The 18,305-nt window shown below is 51.7% G+C and overlaps 1 protein-coding gene across 1 annotated transcript in view; it reads right to left on the reverse strand.

The window, feature by feature from the left end:
- LOC147729423 (uncharacterized) overlaps positions 1-18,305 on the reverse strand; it is a 104,315-nt gene that overhangs the window by 52,437 nt on the left and 33,573 nt on the right. Inside the window, exon 5 of the mRNA XM_086959766.1 lies at positions 14,286-14,372. Coding sequence (XP_086815892.1) covers positions 14,286-14,372 — 87 coding nt within the window. The remainder of the gene's footprint in view (positions 1-14,285; positions 14,373-18,305) is intronic.

Consider the following 18,305-nt stretch of genomic DNA (forward strand, 5'->3'; position numbering starts at 1 on the left):
GCTGCAGCTGATCTCATCTCTTTGTACTTCTGTGGTGGACACTTCACCTGGAGACTGTCCTGCTGGTCATAGCAGCCTCGCAGACAAAGGCTAGGCCTGGAAGGTGGCCAGGCCCAAACACAGAAAAAGGGAACGACCCAAACCGGTTCCAGGGAGGCAGACCTGGGATATACATTCTCTATCGGCAAAACCGCTGTAAAAGATGGGAGCTCACGACCCATTCTTGTTTGTTGCTGTTGTCTCTTCTACTGAAGAAGGGTTACTACGCAGAGTCCAAAGGGACTACTATACAGCCAAGGGCTGGTGTCGCATTGAACACTAACTCCCCAGAGCCGAGGGAACAGTGCCTGGAGTCCGATCTGAAGGAGGAATTACTGGACTGCCCAGGGTGCCAGGATGTCCTGCCTGTGACGAAGAATAGCAGCGCGAACCCTGAAGAAGGAGCGGATCACGGAAGGGCTGCTGGAACTGATCTTCACTTCGGGACCATATAACAGACGAGCTAAGCAAGTGCCACGAAAAACTCATGGTCCTGTCGGTTTGTGCAGTATGACAAGCGCCAATTATCCACATCATAGTCTCTAAGCATTGGGGCGGTGTGTCCTTGTGGTAGGGTCAACTGAAGCAAGGCTAAGAGCCGACTGGTAGCCCGTTTGCCCCACAGGTCATCTCTGTGACAGTGATACGGAGAGTATTTTATTGGGTCGGAGCCAGCCCTGAATATTGAGTGACTGAGAGGTCCCATCGGGGTGCCTCTAGAAAAGTCAAGGCGGACCCCTCGAGGCACTGTGTGCCGCACATAGGGTCTTGAATCCACTGCACCGAAGACTCTTCACCTGCAGGTGTAGGACGGTCACTTGCAAGAAGAAGCACCAAGAACGTATCTGAGTATGAAAGTGAGCCAAGCCAGGAAGGAAGAGCAGGAGTGAGCTGCGATCAGCAGCTTGTATCCAGAGAGGGCCAGACCAGAAGCCCCCGATCCGGCCACGACCCACTGATGGACACACTGCGACCACGCAACCCCAAAGAACACTATCACAAGCCACTGAGGCTTCCGTACACCGATGATATCCGTGACCATTGGAGGCCGAGCCTGGCCCAGCGCTGCTGCTACTAACATGATGTGAGACTGAACGGCCCTCGAGGCGGAGTTCTGGGGGCCATTATTGATCATTAAGCAAACCTCTCTGAGAAGCATGTGACTGCTCGCCACCCCAACACTGAGTCAAGTGCATAAAGGCTGGATATTTCCCCAGTTTGCAGAGCCACAGTGAAGCATCACTGGGTCAAAAGTGGCAAAAGACCAGAACCTTCAAAGTTGTGGTCCAGTAGCCCCTGCCTTCCCATTCGTCTCCTGAACCGGGTTTACAACCCTCTCTTTCCCACGTGCTTCTTTCCACCCACTTACTCTCTTGCCCGTGTGCTTCTTTCCTCCAGCTCCAAACTGCTCTCTCCTGCCCAGGGTCTTCTCCCGCAACCCTCTTTGTGGTTTCCACCATTATCCATGTTGCTTCGATGCCGGTACTCTCTGTTGTATTGCTTGCTTACCTCACCCATGCTCTGTGTTGCTTGCTTCCCTCACCCATGCTCTGTGTTGCTTGCTTCCCTCACCCGTGCTTTGTGTTGCTTCCCTCACCCGTGCTCTGTGTTGCTTGCTTCCCTCAACCGTGCTGTGTTGCTTTCTTCCCTCACCCTTGCTCTGTGTTGCTTGCTTCTCCCACCCGTGCTCTCTGTATTTTTTGCTTTTCCCACATGTGCTGTGTTGCTTCTCTCAAACATGCTGTCTTGCTTGCTTTCCTCACCTGTGCTCTGTGTTGCTTGCTTCCCTCACCTGTGCTCTGTGTTGCATGCTTCCCTCACCCGTGCTCTGTGTTGCATGCTTCCCTCACCCGTGCTCTGTGTTGCATGCTTCCCTCACCCGTGCTCTGTGTTGCTTGCTTCCCTCACCCTTGCTCTGTGTTGCTTGCTTCCCTCACCCGTGCTGTGTTGCTTGCTTCCCTCACCCGTGCTCTGTGTTGCATGCTTCCCTCACCCGTGCTGTGTTGCTTGCTTCCCTCACCCGTGCTGTGTGTTGCTTGCTTCCATAACCGGTGCTCTCTGTGTTGGTTGCTTCCCTCACCCGTGCTCTCTGTGTTGCTTGCTTCCCTCACCTGTGCTCTGTGTTGCTTGCTTCCCTCACCTGTGCTCTGTGTTGCTTGCTCCTCCCACCCGTGCTCTCTGTATTTTTCCCACATGAGCTGTGTTGCTTCTCTCAAACATGCTGTCTTGCTTGCTTTCCTCACCTGTGCTCTCTGTGTTGCTTGCTTCCCTCACCTGTGCTCTCTGTGTTGCTTCCCTCACCTGTGCTCTCTGTTGCTTGCTTCCCTCACCCGTGCTCTCTGTGTTGCTTGCTTCCCTCACCCGGGCTCTGTTGCCTGCTTCCCTCACCCGTGCTCTCTGTTGCTTCCCTCACCCATGCTCTGTGTTGCTTGCTTCCCTCACCCGTGCTCTGTGTTGCTTGCTTCCCTCACCTGTGCTCTGTGTTGCTTGCTTCCCTCACCTGTGCTCTGTGTTGCTTGCTTCCCTCACCTGTGCTCTCTGTGTTGCTTGCTTCCCTCACCCGTGCTCTGTGCTGCTTGCTTCCCTCACCTGTGCTCTGTGTTGCTTGCTTCCCTCACCCATGCTCTCTGTGTTGCCTGCTTCCCTCACCCGTGCTGTGTTTCTTGCTTCCCTCACCCGTGTTCTGTGTTGTTTACTTCCCTCACCTGTGCTCTCTGTGTTGCTTGCTTCCTTCACCCGTGCTCTGTGTTGCTTGCTTCCCTCACCTGTGCTCTCTGTGATGCTTGCTTCCTTCACCCGTGCTCTCTGTGTTGCCTGCTTACCTCACCCATGCTCTGTGTTGCTTCCCTCACCCATGCTCTGTGTTGCTTCCCTCACCCATGCTCTGTGTTGCTTGCTTCCCTCAGCCATAGCTCTGTGTTGCTTGCTTCCCTCAGCCATAGCTCTGTGTTGCCTGCTTCCCTCATCCATGCTGCGTTGCTTGCTTACCTCAACTGTGCTCTCTGTGTTGCTTGATTCCCTCACCTGTGCTATCTGTGTTGCTTGCTTCCCTCAGCCATAGCTCTGTGTTGCCTGCTTCCCTCATCCATTCTGTGTTGCTTGCTTACCTCACCTGTGCTATCTGTGTTGCTTGATTCCCTCACCTGTGCTATCTGTGTTGCTTGCTTCCCTCAACCGTGCTCTGTGTTGCTTGCTTCCCTCACCCGTGCTCTCTGTGCTGCTTGCTTCCGTCACCTGTGCTCTGTGTTGCTTGCTTCCCTCACTGCTGCTCTCGGTGTTGCCTGCTTCCCTCACATGTGCTCTGTGTTGCCTGCTTCCCTCACCCGTGCTCTGTGTTGCTTGCTTCCCTCACGGCTACTCTTGTTGTTGCCTGCTTCCCTCACATGTGCTCTGTGTTGCCTGCTTCCCTCACATGTGCTCTGTGTTGCCTGCTTCCCTCACATGTGCTCTGTGTTGCTTGCTTCCCTCACCCGTGCTCGGTGTTGCTTGCTTCCCTCACCCATGCTCTCTGTGTTGCTTGCTTTCCTCGCCTGTGCTCTGTGTTGCTTCCTTCTCTCACCCGTGCTCTCTGTGTTACATGCTTCCCTCACCCGTGCTCTCTGTGTTGCATGCTTCCCTCACCCATGCTCTGTGTTGCATGCTTCCCTCACCCATGCTCTGTGTTGCATGCTTCCCTCACCCGTGCTCTCTGTGTTGCTTGCTTTCCTCACAGGTGCTCTCTGTGTTGCTTGCTTCCCTCACCCGTGCTCTCTGTGTAGCTTGCTTCCCTCACCCGGGCTCGGTGTTGCTTCCTTCCCTCACCCGTGCTCGGTGTTGCTTGCTTCCCTCACCCGTGCTCTCTGTGTTGCTTGCTTCCCTCGCCCGTGCTCTCTGTGTTGCTTGCTTCCTTCACCCGTGCTCTCTGTGTTGCTTGCTTCCCTCGCCGGGGCGCTCTGTGTTGCTTGCTTCCCTCAACTGGGCTCTATGTTGCTTGCTTCCCTCACCCGTGCTCTGTGTTGCTTGCGTCCCTCATCCGTGCTCTGTGTTGCTTGCGTCCCTCATCCGTGCTCTGTGTTGCTTGCGTCCCTCATCCGTGCTCTGTGTTGCTTGCGTCCCTCATCCGTGCTCTGTGTTGCTTGCTTCCCTCACCGCTGCTCTCGGTGTTGCCTGCTTCCCTCACCCATGCTTTGTGTTGCTTGCTTCCCTCACCCGTGCTTTGTGTTGCTTGCTTACCTCACCCGTGCTCTCTGTGTTGCTTGCTTCCCTCACCCGTGCTCTGTGTTGCTTGCTTCCCTCACCTGTGCTCTCTGTGTTGCTTGCTTCCCTCACCGGTGCTCTCTGTGTTGCTTGCTTCCCTCACCTGTGATCTGTGTTGATTACTTCCCTCACCCGTGCTCTCTGTGTTGCTTCCCTCACCCATGCTCTGTGTTGCTTGCTTCCCTCACCCGTGCTCTCCGTGTTGCTTGCTTCCCTCACCCGTGCTCTCTGTGTTGCTTGCTTCCGTCACCTGTGCTCTGTGTTGCTTGCTTCCCTCACCCGTGCTCTCTGTGTTGCTTGCTTCCGTCACCTGTGCTCTGTGTTGCTTGCTTCCCTCACTGCTGCTCTCAATGTTGCCTGCTTCCCTCACCCATGCTCTGTGTTGCTTGCTTACCTCACCCATGCTCTCTGTGTTGCTTGCTTCCCTCACCGGTGCTCTCTGTGTTGCTTGCTTCCCTCACCCGTGTTCTCTGTTGCTTGCTTCCCTCACCCGTGCTCTCTGTGTTGCTTGCTTCCCTCACCCGTGCTCTCCGTGTTGCTTGCTTCCCTCACCCGTGCTCTCTGTGTTGCTTGCTTCCGTCACCTGTGCTCTGTGTTGCTTGCTTCCCTCACTGCTGCTCTCGGTGTTGCCTGCTTCCCTCACCCATGCTCTGTGTTGCTTGCTTACCTCACCCGTGCTCTCTGTGTTGCTTGCTTCCCTCACCCGTGCTCTGTGCTGCTTGCTTTCCTCACCTGTGCTCTCTGTGTTGCTTGCTTCCCTCACCGGTGCTCTCTGTGTTGCTTGCTTCCTTCACCCATGCTCTGTGTTGCTTGCTTCCCTCACCTGTGATCTGTGTTGCTTGCTTCCCTCACCCGTGCTCTCTGTGTTGCTTGCTTCCCTCACCCATGCTCTCTGTGTTGCTTGCTTCCCTCACCCGTGCTCTCTGTGCTGCTTGCTTTCCTCACCCGTGCTCTCTGTGCTGCTTGCTTTCCTCACCCGTGCTCTCTGTGTTGCTTGCTTCCCTCACCCATGCTCTGTGTTGCTTCCCTCACCCATGCGCTGTGTTGCTTCCCTTACCCATGCTCTGTGTTGCTTCCCTCACCCATGCGCTGTGTTGCTTCCCTTACCCATGCTCTGTGTTGCTTCCCTCACCCATGCTCTCTGTGTTGCTTGCTTCCCTCACCCGTGCTCGGTACTGCTTGCTTCCCTCACCCATGCTCTCTGTGTTGCTTGCTTCCCTCACCCGTGCTCGGCACTGCTTGCTTCCTTCGCCGCTACTCTGTGTTGCTTGCTTCCCTCAACCGTGCTCTGTGTTGCTTGCCTCCCTCACCCGTGCTCTCTGTGTTGCTTGCTTCCCTCACCCGTGCTCTGTGTTGCATGCTTCCCTCACCCGTGCTGTGTTGCTTGCTTCCCTCACCTGTGCTCTGTGTTGCTTGCTCCTCCCACCCGTGCTCTCTGTATTTTTCCCACATGTGCTGTGTTGCTTCTCTCAAACATGCTGTCTTGCTTGCTTCCCTCACCCATGCTCTGTGTTGCTTGCTTCTCTCACCGGTGCTCTGTGTTGCTTGCTTCCCTCGCCCGTGCTGTGTTGCTTGCTTCCCTCACCAGTGCTCTCTGTGTTGCTTGCTTCCCTCAACCGTGCTGTCTGTGTTGCTTGCTCCCTCACCCTTGCTCTGTGTTGCTTGCTTCCCTCACCCATGCTCTCTGTGTTGCTTGCTTCCCTCACCGGTGCTCTCGGTGTTGCTTGCTTCCCTCACCCGTGCTCTCTGTTGCTTGCTTCCCTCAACTGGGCTCTATGTTGCTTGCTTCCCTCAACTGGGCTCTCTGTTGCTTGCTTCCCTCACCCGGGCTCTCTCTGTTGCTTGCTTCCCTCACCCGTGTTCTCTGTGTTGCTTGCTTCCCTCAACCGTGCTGTCTGTGTTGCTTGCTCCCTCACCCTTGCTCTGTGTTGCTTGCTTCCCTCACCCATGCTCTCTGTGTTGCTTGCTTCCCTCACCGGTGCTCTCGGTGTTGCTTGCTTCCCTCACCCGTGCTCTCTGTTGCTTGCTTCCCTCAACTGGGCTCTATGTTGCTTGCTTCCCTCAACTGGGCTCTCTGTTGCTTGCTTCCCTCACCCGGGCTCTCTCTGTTGCTTGCTTCCCTCACCCGTGTTCTCTGTGTTGCTTGCTTCTCTCCCCCGGGCTCTCTGTTGCTTGCTTCCCTCACCCGTGCTCTCTGTGTTGCTTCCTTCCCTCACCCGTGCTCTCCGTGTTGCTTGCTTCCCTCACCCATGCTCTCCGTGTTGCTTGCTTCCCTCACCCATGCTTGTGTTGCTTGCTTCTCTCGCCTGTGCTCTGTGTTGCTTGCTTCCCTCACCTGTGCTCTCTGTGTTGCTTGCTTCCCTCACCGGTGCTCTCTGTGTTGCTTGCTTCCCTCACCTGTGCTCTCTGTGTTGCTTGCTTCCCTCACCGGTGCTCTCTGTGTTGCTTGCTTCCCTCACCGGTGCTCTCTGTGTTGCTTGCTTCCCTCACCCGTGCTCTCTGTGTTGCTTGCCTCCCTCACCCGTGCTCTCTGTGTTGCTTGCTTCCCTCACCCGTGCTCTCTGTGTTGCTTGCTTCTTTCACCGGTGCTCTGTGTTGCTTGCTTCCCTCGCCCGTGCTGTGTTGCTTGCTTCCCTCACCAGTGCTCTCTGTGTTGCTTGCTTCCCTCAACCGTGCTGTCTGTGTTGCTTGCTCCCTCACCCTTGCTCTGTGTTGCTTGCTTCCCTCACCCTTGCTCTGTGTTGCTTGCTTCCCTCACCCATGCTCTCTGTGTTGCTTGCTTCCCTCACCGGTGCTCTCGGTGTTGCTTGCTTCCCTCACCCGTGCTCTCTGTTGCTTGCTTCCCTCAACTGGGCTCTATGTTGCTTGCTTCCCTCAACTGGGCTCTCTCTGTTGCTTGCTTCCCTCACCCGTGTTCTCTGTGTTGCTTGCTTCCCTCACCCGTGCTCTCTGTGTTGCTTCCTTCCCTCACCCGTGCTCTCCGTGTTGCTTGCTTCCCTCACCCATGCTCTCCGTGTTGCTTGCTTCCCTCACCCATGCTTGTGTTGCTTGCTTCTCTCGCCTGTGCTCTGTGTTGCTTGCTTCCCTCACCGGTGCTCTGTGTTGCTTGCTTCCCTCTCCCATGCTTGTGTTGCTTGTTTCCCTCACCCATGCTTGTGTTGCTTGCTTCTCTCGCCTGTGCTCTGTGTTGCTTGCTTCCCTCACCGGTGCTCTCGGCGTTGCTTGCTTCCCTCACCCGTGCTCTCTGTTGCTTGCTTCCCTCAACTGGGCTCTATGTTGCTTGCTTCCCTCAACTGGGCTCTCTGTTGCTTGCTTCCCTCACCCGGGCTCTCTCTGTTGCTTGCTTCCCTCACCCGTGTTCTCTGTGTTGCTTGCTTCTCTCACCCGGGCTCTCTGTTGCTTGCTTCCCTCACCCGTGCTCTCTGTGTTGCTTCCTTCCCTCACCCGTGCTCTCCGTGTTGCTTGCTTCCCTCACCCATGCTCTCCGTGTTGCTTGCTTCCCTCACCCATGCTTGTGTTGCTTGCTTCTCTCGCCTGTGCTCTGTGTTGCTTGCTTCCCTCACCGTTGCTCTGTGTTGCTTGCTTCCCTCTCCCATGCTTGTGTTGCTTGCTTCTCTCACCCATGCTCCGTGTTGCTTCCTTCTCTCACCCGTGCTCTCTGTGTTGCTTGCTTCCCTCACCCGTGCTCGGTACTGCTTGCTTCCCTCACCCATGCTCTGTGTTGCTTGCTTCCCTCACCGGTGCTCTGTGTTGCTTGTTTCCCTCACCCATGCTTGTGTTGCTTGCTTCTCTCGCCTGTGCTCTGTGTTGCTTGCTTCCCTCACCTGTGCTCTGTTTTGCTTGCTTCCCTTACCCATGCTCTGTGTTGCATGCTTCCCTCACCTGTGCTCTGTGTTGCATGCTTCCCTCACCCGTGCTGTGTTGCTTGCTTCTCTGACCCGTGCTCTGTGTTGCTTCCTTCTCTCACCCGTGCTCTCCGTGTTGCTTGCTTCCCTCACCCATGCTCTGTGTTGCATGCTTCCCTCACCCGTGCTCTGTGTTGCATGCTTCCCTCACCCGTGCTGTGTTGCTTGCTTCCCTCACCTGTGCTCTGTGTTGCTTGCTCCTCCCACCCGTGCTCTCTGTATTTTTCCCACATGTGCTTTGTTGCTTCTCTCAAACATGCTGTCTTGCTTGCTTCCCTCACCCATGCTCTGTGTTGCTTGCTTCCCTCACCTGTGCTCTCTGTGTTGCTTGCTTCCCTCACCTGTGCTCTCTGTGTTGCTTGCGTCCCTTACCTGTGCTCTCTGTGTTGCTTGCTTCCCTCACCTGTGCTCTCTGTGTTGCTTGCTTCCCTCACCCGCACCTTCCGTGCAGCTTCCCCCATCCACATTTGATTATTATTATTTTTTAAATAAAAGCGCAAAAACGTTTCTAACAACTCCCTCTCTGATCAGTAAATAAAAAGAAAAACACTTGTCTGCATCATTTTGCAGACGTGCACTTGTGGGGGAAGCATGTGCACGGCCACAACATGACATGGCCATGTTGCATCACAGTACCTTATTTTCCTGTTTTAGCCATGCTGCTCAGCAATGAGAATACAGCATCTCCAAAAACTACTGGTAAAACCAATAATACCCAAAGGCGAGACCTATTGGCCTTGCCAGTCCTTGTATAAAGCAGTCCCTTAAAGTGACAGGGACTACTTTTAAAGAACAAGTTACTTACCTTTAGTAACAATATACCTGTAAGAAACATTAGTAGTGATAGATTCCTTACCTTAGAATTACCCCCAGGCATCAGACTCTATCCGGAAAGTTTGTCAGCAGTAACCCTGCGCGTCGGTAGGTGGCATCGCGTGGCTCCTCGTCTGTTGTTGTGGTCGCCGTGATGACGTCACGGTGCTACTTAGACGCCGTCCACTTGCACTGACATCAGTTCTGTACACGACTTTCCACGCCAGGAACGCAGAGCCATGCAAGAAACTGACCACTGGTGCATTGAAACTAGGGCCCTAAAAGGGTTGACCTTAACCTTAGAAATCAGTTCTCAGAACGGGGAGGATGGTTGGGGCGGTAAGGAATCTATCACTACTAATGTTTCTTGCAGGTCTATCGTTACACAAGTAGTAACTTGTGCATCTGAAAGAGACACGTTAGTGATAGATTCCTTACCTTAGAATAGATACCCCAGCAATACCAACCCCGGTGGTGGGCCCAAGAACCAAGATCACACCAGAAAGTACCGGAGAACAGAACGGCCAAAGAAGCAGTCTCTCCGGACTTGACTGTCAAGGCAGTAATGTTTCGTAAACATGGTGCAGCGAGGCCCACGTGGCTGCCTGACAAATGTCATGCAAGGGAATGCCTCGTCCGAAGGCAGTAGTAGCTGCTGTCGCCCTAGTAGAATGGGCGCGCAGCCCCACCGGATGTTCTTTTTTAGCCAGATAATAACAGGCTTTGATTCACAAGACGACCCAGCGGGAGATAGTCCTCTTATACACTGCGCGACCTTTCTTGGTGCCAACGTAGCCAACAAAGAGTTGGTCTTCCACCCGGAACTGCAGTGTGCGATTCAAATAGAATGAAAGCGCACGTTTTGGGTCCAGACGATGGAGTCTCTCTTCCTCTCTGAAAGGATGCAGAGGCGGAAAGAAGGTGGGCGAGGTAAAAGTTTGCCCAATGTGAAAGGGCGTAACAACTTTTGGCAAAAAGGACGGATGAGGCTTGGGCACAACCTTGACTGGATGGACCGACAGAAAAGGAGGCTTACAAGGAACATCCTGGAGCTCACTCACTCGCCTAGCGGAGGTGATGGCAACCAGGAAAGCAGTCTTCAGGGTCAAGGGATGAAGAGGACAGTTGTGAAGGGGCTCGAAAGGAGCACACATGAGATAAGTAAGAACCAGGTTCAAGTTCCACTGCGGCATCACAAACGGAATAGGAGGGAAAAGGTGTGTAATGCCTTTGAGAAATCTGTTTACAACAGGGGACTTGAAAAGAGAGGGCTGATCAGGAAGCCTGAGAATGGCCGAAATGGCAGAAAGATAACCTCTGATAGTGCCCAGAGCAGAACCCTGCCGGGCTAAAGATAGAAGGAACAAAAGGACCTCAGAAAGAGGGGCAGAAAGGGGAACCATGCAATGAATTTGTTCCACCTGCCACCATAGTGGAGGGACGATTGGCTGCCAGAATGACATCACAAACTTTAGGAGGCAAGTCGAAAGGAATCAACTGCCGCGCTCAATCTCCACGCAATGAGGTGGATGCTGAACAGGTTAGGGTGGAGGACAGTCTCCTGCTGCTGCGACAGAAGATCCTCCTGAAGAGGCAGTCTGAAGGGAGGATCGATGCTCATATTGAGTAGCTCGGGATACCAAACTCTTCGAGCCCAGTCTGGAGCCACAAGAATGACTTGGGCCTGGTCTCGCCTGATCTTCAGCACTCTGGGTAGAAGTGGTATAGGCGGAAAGGCGTACGACAGACCGCAACTCCACTTGCGACGAAAAGCGTCGCTGAGCTAGTGCTGCCTGGGAAACTGCAACGCGCAGAACTAATGACATTGCGCGTTCTCTTTGGTGGAAAATCGATCTAACCAAGGCTCTCCCCACTGCTGAAAGAGGCCATGCGCCACGTCCAAGTGAAGACGCCATTTGAGATCCATCATGGAACCGTGGCTGAGTTTGGCCGCCCTGGCGTTCAGAGAACCTGCCAGGTGTTGAACCACCAGGAAAATGCCCTGATGTTCCAGCAATGTCCAGAGGCGCAGAGCCTCCTGTCATAGCGTCCACGACCCCACCCTGCCTTGCTTGTTGGAGTACCAGATGGCGGTGGTGTTGTCGGTGAACACCTGCACCACTCTCCCCTGAAAAGAGAGAAGGAATGCTTTCAGTGCAAGTCGGATCGCCTGAAACTCCAGAAGGTTGATATGGAGCCTGGACTCCGCCAGAGACCAGAGGCCTCTGATCTCCGCCTTTCCCATGTGGCCGCCCCATCCCAGGTGTGACACGTACGTCACTACTGTGAACTCCAGTTGGGGTTGGGAGAGGGATCTGCGTCGACCCAATGCCGGTCCATGAGCCACCACTGCAACTGTTGTGCAGCATCCTCCGAGATCTGGACATGATCGGACAGGCCACTGGAACCCACTGGAACATCAGGTCCCACCGCAGAGCCCGCATATGCCATCTGGCATGATTGATCAGCAGGATGCAGGGGGCCATGAGGCCCAGCATCCTCCGGGTCAGTCTGACCAAAACGCCGGATAACAGCTGAAAGATTGGAATCAGAGCCCGAATATCCCGGACACGCTGTTTGGGAGGATAGACCAGAAACTGGGCCGTGTCCAGAACCGCTCCGATGAAGAGGAGCTTCGAAGAGGTAATCAGGTGCGACTTTGGCACATTGATGGAGAACCCCAGCAAATGCAGAAGGTCGGCCGTAGTCTGGAGGTGGGAGACAGCTGCCTGGGGCGAGCCCGCCTTCAACAGCCACTCGTGGAGATAGGGGAAGACAAACCCCTGATCTGTGCAGATGAGCTGCGACCACCGCCATCACTTTCGAGAACACCCGAGGGGCGCTGGTAATCCAAAAGGGAGCACAGTGAACTGAAAATGCTTGTGACCTACCTTGAACCACAGGTAATGCCGGTGGGCTTGCCGGACTGGGATGTGGAAGTAAGCATCCTGCAAGTCCAGCGCTACCATTCAGCCTTGTGGATCGAGAGCAGACAAGACCTAAGCCAAAGTGAGCATCTTGAACTTCTCTTTGCAGAGGAAGCGATTGACGTTCTACAGATCTAAGATAGGACGCAGGCACGTGTCCTTCTTTGGCACCAGAAAGTAGTGGGAATAGCAACCACTTCCTACTTCTGGCGACAGAACGCGCTCGATGGCCCCCTTGGCCAAGAGGGCCGCAACCTTCTGCTGAAGAAGCACCAAGTGATCCCCCGACATGCGGTGGTATTGAGGTGGCATGGCTGGAGGGGTAGTCTCGAAGGGGAGGGAGTAGCCCCTTCAGACTATTTCTAAAACCCACCTGTCCGATGTGATAGTGAGCCAGTGGGGGAGGTGATAGCGAAGCCTGCTGCCCACTGGCGTCTGATAAGCCTGAAAGCTCTTACTAGGAAGGTTTGGAGGCAGTGGTGGCCGGAATGGAGGTGGAGGTGTACTGACCCGCCCGCTGGCCCCTTGGTCCGCCACAGCAGAACCCGTGTCCGAGCTGGGATGGTTGCTGCGCAGGCTTGTGGCTCTGTTGCGAACGCTGCGGGCGCCCCTTCCATTGCCACGAAAGCAGCAAAAAGCAGCAGGCGGAGGAGGGCGGACTGCGGAAAGTTCCAAGGACTTGGCCATAGCCTGTGATTCCTTAAAGGCTCCGACTGCTTTGTCGCCGAATAGGCGATGGCCATCAACGGGCATGTCCATAAGTGTGTTTTGGACATCCCCCGAGAATCCAGTTGTCCTCAAACAGGCATGGCGTTGAACCGCCACCATCGTTGTCATCGATCTGCCCAGTGAGTCGGCGGTGTCTAGGTCACAATGAATCATGTACTTTGCTGCGTCTCTCTCCTCTGCAACAGCCTGGGAGAGAGCTGTCCGGGCCTCCTCCGGACACTGAGGCAGCACTTGTGCCACTGTATCCCACAGAGAGTGGGAGTAACAGCCCAAGAGGCATGCGGTGTTCACGGACCGCAGCACAGAACTGGTGGAAGAAATTTGCTTCTTTCCGAAATGATCCAGTTTCTTGGATTCCCTATCCGGAGGTGCGGAAGGGAAGGCAGTTGGGGAAGCAGAGGCTTGGACAACCAAGCTCTCCGGTATGGGGAGAGGAAAATGGGGTCACCCGGAGCTGGGCGATGGCGTTGAGCCACGTTCCGATCACAGGAGCCCCTGTGCTGGACCTGGACCAAGTGCCCTCAAGAACAGAACCTCAGAAAGTGCCTAGTTGAAGGGAAGCAGCGGTTTTGCAGAAGTAGCTGCTGACTGAAGCACTTCTGTCAGAGGTTAGTCCAGACGGCCACAGTAGGAGTAGGGAGCACAAGGTGTAGGGCCTCGGGCGCCCTCCTCCGTAGCCACGGTAGGAGGAGACGGCATGCCAAGGTCTGGTGAAACCACTGGCGTCCCCCGACTCCTCTGCCCAGTCCTGTTCAGACTCGCAAGCAGCTGCGAGAGGGTCCTCAGACCCCTCCCAGTCCTCCCCTACCCCTCCTAGGGTTGTTCCAAGGTAAGGAATCTATCACTATGTGTTTCTTTCAGATACAAATGTTGATGTTCAGTGAATGATACCGGGGAGCCTGCCGCGGTCCAGGGGCTACTGGCCGGCATCCAGAAAGTGGAGGCTGACTGGCTGGCATGGAGAGCCAACAGCTGCCTTTGACAAGTCAGTATCTTATCAATGATTTGGACTGACTAGGAGGGGGTGCACCTTTAATACCCCCCTCTACTACCCAATTACAACGGGTTGCAAGGTACACGTTGCATATCGCAACTCATTGTTTTGCAGGTGCAAAGTCTGAGATTTTAATTATTACATGTATTTCAACCACTGAACAGTTTATTATTTAAGAGCCATCGTTTTAATGCTAAATAAAAAGCAGGCAAGGGTTAAGATAAAAAGTAAGATTACAGATGGGAAATAAACAAAAAAAGGAGGAAAAATAGAGGATCAGGAGGGAGTGGGAAAATAATATGATTTTCAAAATGGGTAAAGAAGGGGTTTGGAGGCTTTCTTCCCCCAAAACAAGGTAAAGGAGAAGGAAGGATAAAGAGGGGGAGGGGTACAAGTAACATGGGCAGGGGGATGCAGTGGGAAGGAGGCAGCTGGGCTGGTGGGCCAATGCCTTGGATACCAAATTAAAGTTAGAACAGGAAAGGGATGTACGGTGAAAGGATGAATCTACACCTTGTAGGAAAACCAACAGAAAGGAACAATTTACCGATTACTTGCATTTCCAGTTTAGCGGAGTGGTTTGGATGCGTCTTCCTGGAATGAACACCAGCGCTGTGAGGCAGGTGGAAAATCATTAATTACCTGAGTTGACGGCAGTGCTCCCCTCGCCTCCGTCATTGTTGTGACTCATAACCCGCACTTCAGGTTCGGACAGACGGAAAGGTAAACCTGGTGAAGAATCACAATGGGTCACAATTAAATAAAAGTGTGCTTACAGGACAGGATGATCTGGCTTTACGTGGATCTACTCATTTCCTTGGAATATGCGCTTACATTATTCTTCTTTAGCACACAATTTACAAGAAGGCCTGACATATACTTTGAGAGGTGGCCCTCTCTTCATCAATGACAGAGGTGTGCCTCTGCCGCCCTGGCTGGGCTCACAGTGACAGAGGTGTTCCCGCTGCCACCCTGGTCCTTGAAAAGGTTACCCTAGGCCCAAGAGGAGGCAATGTATTGGGTATTCTCAACCTCAGGGAGAGCAAATGGATGGCGTTGCTTGATACTATCCTTAGCTGTCTTAACAGCAGGACGCAAGCTACGCGCAATTAGCCTGTTTACGTTGAACACTGACACTGGTTTGTATGTACTGGTTTTTATGTACTGTTTCAATGTTTTCAATTTTCCCCACCGATCAAGGCACAGACCAACACACAGAAGATTTGTAATGGTTAATCTTACGTTAATGCCAGAGTTGTGAAAATGTTTATTGGTCACCGTGTCAGCCTTTACAACAATTGTTGGTTCATTTAATTATCTGCATCAATCAATGTACTTTTCTCTACATCTAGTAGACATTTTATACGGTTATCAGCCTTTTTTCCAAATCACATCACCAACGTGACTCGTTACATTAGTCTTTTTTCACTGGCCGCGCAGCACCAGCATCCAGCTGCTGCATGCGCGCGCGCGCCGGTAACAAAAACGCGACCACGCCGGGCAGCGGCTGTTCCCCTGATCGAGCCGCTGGGATGAGTTAACAGTCTCCGTGGTAAGCACGCCCGTGAGAGTTTTCTCACATTTGTAGTGTAGTTCCTATTTTCCCAATAGGCCCTGCGCATTGGAATAACATAAACAGCAGTTTAGACGTAGGGACTGAGGTCTTCTAGGTCTCTACTGACTACGCTAAGACTTAATTTAGGTTTGCGCCAGCTAGCTCAGAGGTCACTGGAAACTTTCTTGACTGAATAGGAAGTGATCAGCTTCCCTGGCTCAGACAAGAAGGATTCAGCTTCCGACAACCGCATAAACATGACAACTTTGCTCCCTCAGAATAAGAGTCAATCTCTAGAGTCGTGTGAAACAATAGACAGCTATTTCACTCAGTCAGTTGTGCACATTTAATTTCACCAGGGTGTAGAGAATAGAGAGACGGGCGTTTTCAATAAAAGGTATAATTTATTGAGCAGTCTTCCTTCTCATGCAAGAGAAATGAATTGCCACAATTGCAATACTTAATGTAAAGTAAAGTACGTACAGTAAAAGGAGTATTATGAAATAATACTGTAAAAGCATTGATATGGTTTCTTAACCATAAGACACTTTAAAATGTATAAAACATATATACATATATACATAGGCTAACGTGCTCAACTGGTGCTTCTAAAATACGCCTACCCCGGTGTACCTGACCTAAGCCTAATACGTGGGAAGGAGTAAGTAAGTAGCAGTTTAAGTTAAGTAGGTTTGTTGCCAAGGATCTGTTCAAGAATTATCTCTAAGGGTTTAGTCAGCACTGTACCTTAGGAATAGAATGTAGGAGGTCTGGTATCTCCCTCTCAGGACCCTATATCCCAGCCACCCGCAAGGGTAGGCTGGAAACGTCGGAGCCGGATTTTCTCGGCAGGAGAAAAGACAGCGTCTTTCTCAGCGCGTCAAAGAGGAGGGGCAGCGTCCGTGGGCTTCTCGCTTTTGCTGGGCTCTAGAATCACCACCGGGTGTTTGCTTAAGGCAACGTTGGTATATTTATACCTGAAAGGTGCCGAGTTTGACGTAAGGTTTGGACATAAGACGTCAATAAAGATGTCATTAAGAACTGGCCGTTCTTACAGTGCTCGCAGGAGTTCTATTACAAATCAAAACAACGCAAGCGGGGCTTTCCCAGGTTGCTGGAGGTTTGGTGTGTCGAAAGAACACGGTGTGATCTCTAGGAATCCAAGGAAGTAGCTTTTGCCGAGCCTTGGACTGCAAGGGCGATTTACTGAAATATGGATCTGATTATTATGCCATTATAGGGATATTATTGATTATAGCCGTATAGGGGCATAAAGTCACAATATTGAATCGCGTTCCTAGATAAAACACATCACATTTAGCGGTTAGCCTTTAATACCAAGTCAACAAGGCCCTGAGTATCTCTATTTATTTTTAGATTGATACATGAATTGCTGTTTTCTTGGGGATCACCACGCTTTATCCTGTGGACACTGCCACTGACGGGCCGTGTATCGGTATTTATCAACCCCTCCAAGTTGTTGTGCACTGTAGTGAACTCCATAGATGTTTCAGCGCGTTTTAACCACTCTACCATGCTAGACGTTGTCTATCCCATCTATCAACCCCTCATAGTTGTTTGTGCATTTTAGTGAACTCCATTGATATTTCAGTACGTTTTTAACCACTCCACGAAGCTCGACGTTGTCTATCCCTCCTTGGTATACTTAAAACGTCTTATAACTTGAATGTGTCTGACCCGGTTGGGTATACTTTACCAATTGAAGTTTTTTGTGACTATGGTCTAGTCGCTTTTACATTCAAGGGTGTAGACGATGTCCAGAATAAATACTTCAATTATAAGGCACTTAGCTTGTGATGAACCCATGAGTTTCTCAGGGATTCACCGATGCACGAAAATTTTTAACCCGGATGGGTACACCTCATAATAATTTTGCAAATGTTAAGGTTGTATAACCCGGATGGGTTTACTACTGTGTCCATCAAGACTTTAATTGCCCAAATGCAGCTGGATATATGCGACACATTATTAGTTGGATATATGCGATGCATAACTTTTTTTTTTTGTTTCAACATGTAAATATCAGCACATTGGTTCTAATGTTATGCCTCAGTATGTGTGTGTTTTTGTTAATTGTTTCCCATTTGGGATCCATGATAAACATGGTTCATTTGTGTATCCTACCCTTAGTGGGACCTTTTGATAATTAGTATGCCAACCTTTCCCATTTATAGGTACTACCCCACGCTCACCCCCAAAAGGAGCCTGCCGGCCCTTTCGAGAAATATCCTTACCTTCCAACCATTTTTGGTAAATACAACATATTAGATGTTGTCTTTTGCAAGTTAGCTAATTCATGGTCCACTTACCTAATTTCCCGTTTTTAACTTCAGGTGCCCCTCCTCAAATCACGTCCTGATGAAGATCCCACTGTAAGGTGCAACCAACCTACACACAACAGGGGTCGAAACGTTGACTGTCTTACATGTGACCTACCCATTTTTCAACAATGTATTAATACTGTGTTACAAAATACATGGGATAGGATTGAACGGATGTTCATCATTGTATGTGGTGACTGACTGTACCACCCATGTGATTCAAACCAATTGAATGTTGTTCTATCACATGCAACTTCTATAACTGTTCACTCACTACCTTCACCTTCACGAAACCTTCCTTCCCCACCCTCCTTTTTCCTACTCTATGGCCACAAATGTAAATGTTGATTATGCATTATACATAAGATGTATGATTAAAAAGGATGTGAATAAACAACATCCCTCTTAAAATCAGGGTACGAGTAATATGTATCTAAAGTTTGTGAATTTTTTGTGCGCATAAATTCTACATAGTCTGGGACCCTTACCTATGTGCCACCCTGGCTGGGCACCCTGGCTCCCACCCACCACTAAGAGGCCTCCCCAGGCACTGCAAAGATCTCTGCGCGTTCACAGCAGCCACGGCCACGGGGCGCTTCTGAAGGCACTAAAGTTTGGGCAACAGCCTCATGTTTCTGGTGGCCACTTATCAAACTTTTTTGTTTTTCAAAAAACAAACTTCCAAAGTGGGAGTTTGTTTTTCAATAACAAAACATTTGACCCAGACACAACAGAGGTTTTCTCCCAGAATGTGGAGATCATTTT

The sequence above is a fragment of the Lissotriton vulgaris genome, chromosome 2_2 (genome assembly GCF_964263255.1).
Source record: "Lissotriton vulgaris chromosome 2_2, aLisVul1.2, whole genome shotgun sequence".
In the NCBI taxonomy this organism is placed as follows: Eukaryota; Metazoa; Chordata; class Amphibia; order Caudata; family Salamandridae; genus Lissotriton; species Lissotriton vulgaris.